The sequence below is a fragment of the Ziziphus jujuba genome, chromosome 9, assembly GCF_031755915.1.
Source record: "Ziziphus jujuba cultivar Dongzao chromosome 9, ASM3175591v1".
In the NCBI taxonomy this organism is placed as follows: Eukaryota; Viridiplantae; Streptophyta; class Magnoliopsida; order Rosales; family Rhamnaceae; genus Ziziphus; species Ziziphus jujuba.
In genome coordinates this window covers 17,904,800-17,912,889 of record NC_083387.1, presented here as the reverse complement: position 1 = coordinate 17,912,889, position 8,090 = coordinate 17,904,800, and the positions used below count along the sequence as shown (strand labels likewise).

The 8,090-nt window shown below is 34.4% G+C and overlaps 1 protein-coding gene and 1 non-coding gene across 2 annotated transcripts; both read right to left on the bottom strand.

The window, feature by feature from the left end:
* Positions 1-200: 200 nt before the first annotated feature.
* LOC107427146 (UDP-glycosyltransferase 74G1) lies at positions 201-2,377 on the bottom strand. The gene is made up of 2 exons (XM_016037498.4): positions 1,478-2,377; positions 201-1,152 (listed from the first exon to the last, which is right to left on the bottom strand). The coding sequence occupies exons 1-2, from the start codon at positions 2,132-2,134 to the stop codon at positions 391-393; spliced, it is 1,419 nt and encodes a 472-aa protein (XP_015892984.3). The 5' UTR covers positions 2,135-2,377; the 3' UTR covers positions 201-390.
* Positions 2,378-7,643: 5,266 nt separating this feature from the next.
* Positions 7,644-7,750, bottom strand: LOC112493476 (small nucleolar RNA R71). Its single transcript, XR_003057958.3, has one exon. It is a non-coding gene; the product is annotated as a small nucleolar RNA R71 (small nucleolar RNA).
* Positions 7,751-8,090: the final 340 nt, after the last annotated feature.

Below are 8,090 nucleotides of genomic sequence, written 5' to 3'. Positions count from 1 at the left end.
TCGGTTGGTTATTTTTTGCATACCCCTATAATGCAGTATCAGAGAAATTCTATTGCCAAATTAAATAGGTCAATTATAATTAAAAATATTTTTTTATAAAAAATTATTAACACACATACAAAAAAATACACTTCCTCTGAGTAGTTCATATTTTTTGACAAGAAACTAAAAAATCAAACTAGATCTGGGACAGGGAGGAGTGATGCCAATTTTTGTTTTTTGTTTTTTCTATGTGATTATAATATTGGAGGAGGGGGGATTTTTTTATTTTATTCTGGATTAAAGTTTGAATCCAGGACACAAAAGTTGTATTCTCAGTGGATGAATTACTATAGCAGTTGCCAAACAAAGTACAATATTATCTAATACAATCTCAAATGATAGTGCCAGTCAATGTGGTGCACCAAACGAGGCCTGTAATTTAGTATAACACTTGGACGAAGCTGCTAGCTTGCTCACAAATTCATCAATGTTGTTATCCGAACTACCACCTTCACTAACCGCATCTTTGGCCATATCCCTCCACGCATTTTTCTTCATCTGTTTTCCTTTTCTTTCCTCCATCACATCCCTTATGCATAACTCTATCACTTCCCTTCTCACAACTCCTTTCTCGTCTGGCCGTGCTCTTTTTCCCACTTCCCAAACATCTTCCACATACTTTGCATTGGTTCTCTGGTCGGTCCATTGTGGCATGGCCACCATTGGAACTCCCAAACTCAGTGCCTCGAGAGTGGAATTGAACCCACAATGCGTGACAAAGCATCCTACAGATTCATGAGCAAGAACCTCAAGCTGTGAACACCAGCTTATCACTAAACCCTTCTCCGATATCTCTTCCTTGAACTTGTTGGGCAATTTGTCCTCTTCTTGTGCTCTAACAATCCATAGAAAGTAGTAATTTGTTCCCTTTAAACCCCAAGCTAGTTCTATCATTTGCTCTTCTTCTAGTGCCGCAAGGCTCCCAAATGAAACATAGATGACTGAACCTTTTGGCTTTGCCCTTAACCATCTCATACAAGCTCCATTATTGGGCTTAAAGAGATTGATGCTATAATCCTTATCATTTTCAAGTCTTTTGTCCAAGTACATTGATGGAATTGTGGGACCTATGGTCCTTAATGGCCATAGCTTTTCCATCCATTCCGCAACCTAATGAAGCAACAAATTAAACAATAAAGAAAATAAAAGTTACAAACCTAAATATATATCAAATAATATGTATCTATATGTACACATTTATAATGTGAATTCGACTCTTTGTGCAGGATCTTCGAGACCAAAGTTAAGGTTACAAACATCATGCAAGTGCTAACAGGTGCCTATTAGCGCAATTCTTAACATTTATGTGAGTTTGACATCTTATTAGCACTAATAGGGAAAATTCTTACTTTAACAATAAGTACAGGATCCTTCTTAAGAGAATTTTCATTTATACATATAATGAGTAAATAAATGAAAAGTGAATGTATGATACCTCTTTCTCCAATTCGTAGAAGGTGTTATAAAGTACCCAATCCGCGTCATCTATATTATAGAACTGACCAAGCACCATATCATAAAAAGCTGGGTATGATTCCGGAGCATAAACAAAAGATGGAGCTTCAAAAGGTTCAAGGGAAGGCAAACCAGGAAGTGAAAATTTTGGACCAGGTAACGGAAGCTGAAGAAGACCTTTATGAATATGGTAATATATACTGTTTACGGCACAAGACTGAGTGAAGAACACTGCTCCGACAAGGTCAAACCGCTTCGCTACATCGAGTGCCCAAGGCAAGAAAGAATCGTAAACCAGTGCATCCACAGGGCGACCCGAATCACGGAGTCTTGTAATTAGATCGGCCAGAGTCCTCGAGCCTATCTCTTGGAAAGTTGTGAGGTAGTACTTGATGCTCTTGGCCCCTGCTCGGCCGCAGGTGTCGTGACCGTCGGAAATGGTCTCCACATCGATCGAGTTGCTCGGGGGGTCCTGCGCATGTTTGGAATTGAAAACAAAAATAGTGGTTGCTAGAGTGACTTTGAGTCCTTTAGAGATTAGACGCTTGGAGAATTGGAGCATGGGATTTAAGTGCCCTTGGGTAGGGTAGGGTAGTACCAAAACGTGAGCTTTGTAGGTTCTCGTTTCCTTCTCCATCTCTGTTGTTGATCTCAAGCTTTTCAAACATTCACTATGATCTGTCGGTGTTTTCAAATGTAAGAGAGGCAGATGGAGGATTCCTAATGGAGTCTAAGCCACCGGTCAGAAGAAAAAAAAAAAAAAAAAAAACTCTTTATGTACTAATTTAAATAACTGAGAAAGACAGTGCCTAATTAATTAGGGACTGTTTGGCCATGTGCTTTTAAAAAAATACAAAATTATGTTCTCTTTTTGTTGAAAAAGAATAAAAATTTGTAATATAAAAATAAAAAAATAAAAATAAAAAAATAAAAAAAGCTTCAGCTGCTCATCGCTGCAGCAGCTTCTCGTATAGCAACTGTTTGATGCACCTCCTTTGGAGAATTATAGAATAAAAGGTTATATGTATGGGCAATTGAGTGGAGAATTCTCGATGGTCGAAATTTTATTTTTATTTTTATTTTATTTTATTTTTTTGTGGCTAAGAGTTGAAATGACATTCGTGATTTTGTGGTTGTGTGAGAGTATAGGATTGTGTGGGGCAACTGAGATGATAATCATGGAAAAATACCAAAGTTACATGCAATTGTCTTGGTGATGATTATATGGACAATTCTTTTATTTATTTTGAAAAAACAATTAAATGGATAATCGGAAAAAAAAAATCAATTTCAAAATGAATAATATTAGATGTGTTATATGATATTATCTAGATCATCATAATATCAAATATGGATAATTATTATCCCTTGAGATAATATAGGTACAATTTGTATATTATCTCTTATTTATTTTAGTTATTTATCTCTATTTTATTGTAATTATATGTAATGGAAGAGTATAAAAATAATACCCCCTCCATCATTGTGAATCACTCTCAATAATATAATAACTCTCATCCTTTTCTTCTTTCTCTTGTCATATATTCTTTTCGTATTTTATAATAAGAGGTACTAATTAATCTACAAAGATATCTATCAAATGATAAATATCATTATACTATTAATATTTATCAAATGATAAATGATAAATGATGGCACCATTGCGAACACAAGGCTAGGTTAGCGGTCAAGGATTATGCACAACAAGCCAGAGTTGAATGTGGGGAGACATTTGCACTCGTAGCAAGGATGGAAACCATTAGACTCATCTTTGCTCTTTCGGTTACCAAGCAATGAAGTGTGTTTCACTTGGATGTAAAATCAGTATTCTTGAATGGTGTGTTGCAAGAAGAAGTATATGTGAAGCAACTCGGGGGCTATGTGATTCAAGGGCATGAAGATGAGGTTTATAAGCTTCACAAAGCCTTATATGGAAGGTTTTGATGGTACTTGCTTGGACATGGCTTTAGGAGGAGCCAAAATGAACCCACCTTATATGTGAGGATTGAAGGAAGCATGGTAGTGGTCTCTTTGTACGTGGATGACTTGTTGGTCACTGGTAAGGACCTAAGGAATGTAGACAAGCTAAGAGATGAACTTGAAAAAGGGTTTGAGATGTCTTGCTTGGATCTCATGAATTACTTCTCTGGTATGAAAGTGATGCAATGTCAAAGAACAATATTTATATGATAAGAAAAGTACATCAAAGATCTTTTGAAGAAGTTTAATCTTGAAGAATGCAATCCAATGAGCACTCCAATGATCCAAGGAGAGAAGTACCAAAAGGAGGATGGCACGGCGAAGGAAAATCCTACTCTTTACCAATCTTGGATTGGTAGTTTAATTTATGTGTACTCATCTAGGCCGGATATTATGTTTGCCACGTGTGTTCTTTCAAGATACAAATAAGCATCCACCCAAACTCATCTTAAAGGTGCCAAAAGAGTTCTTAAGTATCTTAAAAGCGCTGGTGATTATGGAGTTTGGTATGAAGCATATGATGAGTTGAAGCTTGTTGGTTATTTGGAAAGTGATTGGGTGGGCTGCATTGATAATATGATGAGTACTTTAGGCTACTTGTTTTCACTTGGGAGTGGTCATTTCTCTTGGCCTACCAAAAAGTAGACCACAACGGCTCAAAGTACCGCAGAAGCCGAATACATTGCTTGCTCATCTTGTGCAACCCAATGTATTTGGTTAAGAAAGTTGATGGGAGATCTTGGTCATACTCAAGGAGATCCAATCATATCAAATGTGACAACACTTCAACAATTTCAATAGCCAAGAATCTAGTACAACATAGAAGAATAAAATATATTCCAATAAAATATCATACCTTCAGGGAGTTTGAAGATCTTAGAGAAGTTTCTTTGGAGTATGTGAATTTAGAGAAGACCTTGCGGATGTGTTCACAAAGCCACTTGGAAAGACCATATTTGAGGCATTAAAGACTCTCCTTAATGTTTCTTGCAAGAGTACCAATGAGGAGTGTTGAAAAAGTGGTAATCTTGCCACCTTTGTGCAAGCCGAAGTCCACCAAGGTTTGTACCCTCTTCCTTGCTTCACAAGAAAACTTTTTTTGAATGACCTAATGCAATAGTTATGTCTATTTTTTATGTTCCTTTCAATGTCTTTTGAATGCCTAGGTTTTGTTGTATTTAGCTTAGGAATTATCTCTTTGTTAGGTATTGATTTTGTTTTGTAAAATGGCTATATGCTGGAAATTGTAGCTCCAGCAACATAAATCCATTGTTGGGGGTGGTGTGTTTTGGGTTGTTAGAATCAGGTTATGATTTTTGGATATGTTGTAATAGACATGTAAAGGAAAATATAGCAAAAAAGTGGCTCAAAATGGATTTTCAAAGCCCAAGATATGCAGCTACAAGTTGACATAACTGTTGAGATTTCCAGCAGTTATGGCCCATGGGTTTGAGCTGAGTTGAAGGCTTTACCCAATTCCTTTGACCCTTGTCTTCTACAGATTTTATCATCAACATTTTAACATGCCACCTGTGAAAAATCAAACAATTTGGATAAAGATATCCCAGCCTTTCATCAGGTTAAAGTAGCATTACCCAATTTGGTGAAAACAATTTTTTGAAGTTCAAAATCTCACCAACCTTTGTCATATATGTTCACTCACATATGAACTGGTGGTTGAACAGTTATGTATCAGAATTTTAAGTGGAATCAAGTTAAATCTCCACCATTGATCAAAAGAGGGAATCAAGGCACTTTGAGGGCCAAGATAAAAACAAGTGGCAATAATTGGTTAATTTATCATTAATGAGGCACATGTCATGTCACATGCTTCATTAAGGGTAAATTAGACTAATTAACTATTTTTTTTATGAGGAATTAGATAAAAGGAAAGTAGTGGAGAGCAAGTAATATCAAGTTTCCTTTTTATACATGAAATCCGTCCAACCCTTTTCATGGTCTAAAAAAGGTATCTTCCAAGACTCCCACATTGAAAATAAAAAGAGAAAAAGCTTCTCAATGTCCTATATATATAGCCCCCACCACATTGAAGGAAGATATACAAGTTTAGAGAGTTATTTAAGAGCTTTTAGGAACCTTAAATATAAACAAACCAAATTTTGAGAGATTCTAAGATTCTCTTAAGGGTTATAGGGTTTTAAAGTTTTAGAGTTTTAGAAGATCAATTGGAAAGCTTGGAGGAGGCAGAGAGACGTGGGCTTGCTTGGAGAAGAAGGCTACGACTTTGAGAGCTCTTGGAGGAGAATTTCTTCAATAGTTTTTATTCTCTTTTTCTTTCTCTTTAATTGTGAATCTTATTATTTTTAATAATTATGGATGTTAAATTTATTTTTTCCATGAACTAATTTTCATAGCTAGGGCTATGATGTAGCCCTAATTATGAAGGTTTAATTACTTTAATATATGTTGAGTTTTATTTAATTAGTAATATGTTTTGTTAATAAATCATTGGTATGCTTAATGCTTTCATAGGCCAGAAGGAATGAATGATTTTAATAATATTTGAGCTTGGAAAAGGATAATATTATGGATCTCTAATGATTTACATGAATGCATAATTTCTTGGAAAATAATTATGTCTCATGCCATATTATTTGCTTAATCTATGCTTAATGAATTTGCATGATTTAATTTATAGGCTGGAAGGAATAAATTCGGTTATGTGAATATTATCAATTGTGAGTGGAAACTACTTTTGATAAATTTTATGATTAAGTATGATTAGCAAAATTACTAGTTAATTAAATTCACATATTTAAGTAATTAAATTGGAATAGTTAGTGGTGAAATCAAATGCCCTAGTATTCATAATTATTAATTTAACTCTCTCTTTACTTGAAATTGATAAAATTTTAATTGATTGCTTTTGTTTAATTTAGTTTATTTTCAATTGCCATCTTAAATTTGAGTTCAAATATTATCAAAACCTAATTATCTTTGGTACTTAATTCTTAATCCCTTGGGTATGACAACCCTATTTTTCCACTTTATTACTTGAAAACGATTCATGCACTTGCGAGTTGATTTTACACATCAAGTTTTTGGCGCTGTTACCGGGGATTAAGGCATTAATATTAATTCGGATTGGGTTTAGTAGTACTTTGATCATTGTTTTCTTATTTTAAATTTTTATATTTGTTTCTTAATTTTGGTTTTAGTGTTGCATGCTAGGGTTTTAATTCTTTGCTTGTTTGGCCAACTTGCTTTGAATTTTTAATACTTATTTTGTGGTAGTTGAAACCAAAATTGTGTTTTTAATTTATTGGTGCTTAGATTACAAGTCTAGCATACTTAGGGATTTTATTATTATTTTTTATTTGTTTGGTTGAATAAGATTAGGTTTAGCTTACTTTTAGTTGAAATTTTAGTTTGGCATAATTGTTTACTTTAAAAGGATACCTGCACAAAAGGGTTTAATTTTTTGCATTCTTTTCGTTTGGTTCATTATTTCCTAGAGTTATTTTCATTTATCTTTTAGTTAAGTGTTAGTTTGTTTTTCTTTATTGCTAATTGATTTTAATTGTTAGATTAGTTAGCAACATTAGAATTCTAATAATTTTTTTTTTCTTGTTCAATTTTCTAATTTTCTTTCTAATTTATTTTCCTTGCTCTCTTTTTAGGAATTAGGTGTTGTGTATGAGTCATAGTGGTGATCAAGAGTTCAAGGAGGAAGTTGACTTAGAAAATAAACCAGCACCTAGAAAACAAGCCATAAGGGGTAGTTGGGTACGCATAGACCAAGGAACTCAAGAAGGTGCAACGGTCAACCAAAGGGAAGATGATTTGCCCATATGCGAGTATGCTGCTCACAAGAAAGTTGGTGAATTGTCTTGCATAAGGAGACCACCCATTGAAGCAAACAATTTTAAAATTGAAGCATCTACTACTTCTTTGCTTAATAATGTTCAATTTTGTGGTTTGCCTCATGAAGATCCAAACATGCATATTTCTAGTTTTCTTCAATTATGTGATATGTCTAAACAAAATGGTGTTTCTGATGATGCTTTTCGATTAAGACTTTTTCCTTGGTCTCTTAGAGAAAGGCAAAAGTGTGGCTAAATTCTTTACCTGCAGGTACTATCACTACATGGGATGCTATGGAGGCAAAATTCCTAGACAAATTTTTTCCTCCATCAAAGACCGCAAAATTGAAAAGTGATATAAACAATTTTTGTCAATGGGAACAAGAGACTTTGTATGATGCATGGGAGTGCTTCAAGGAACTATTAAGAAGATGCCCAGACCATGGTTTTTCAACATGGATACAGGTACAGATTTTCTATAATGGTCTAGATTATGGTAACAAATAATTGGTAGATACAGCTGCAGGAGGTTCTTTAATGAAGAAGAGGCAATCATAAGCATTTGAATTAATTGAAGAGATGGCCCATAATAACTACCAATATCCAAGTGAGAGGAGACTAAATGGAAGAAGTCAAGTAAGGGTCGTGGAAGACGTTGATATTAACAACTTAGGAGCTCAACTTGCAACCCAATTCATGAAGACCTTGAACACTCAATTTGGTCAAATAGGGGTGAATTCTATCCAATCTACTAATAATTTTTTATTTTGTGATTTATGTGGTGCTCAT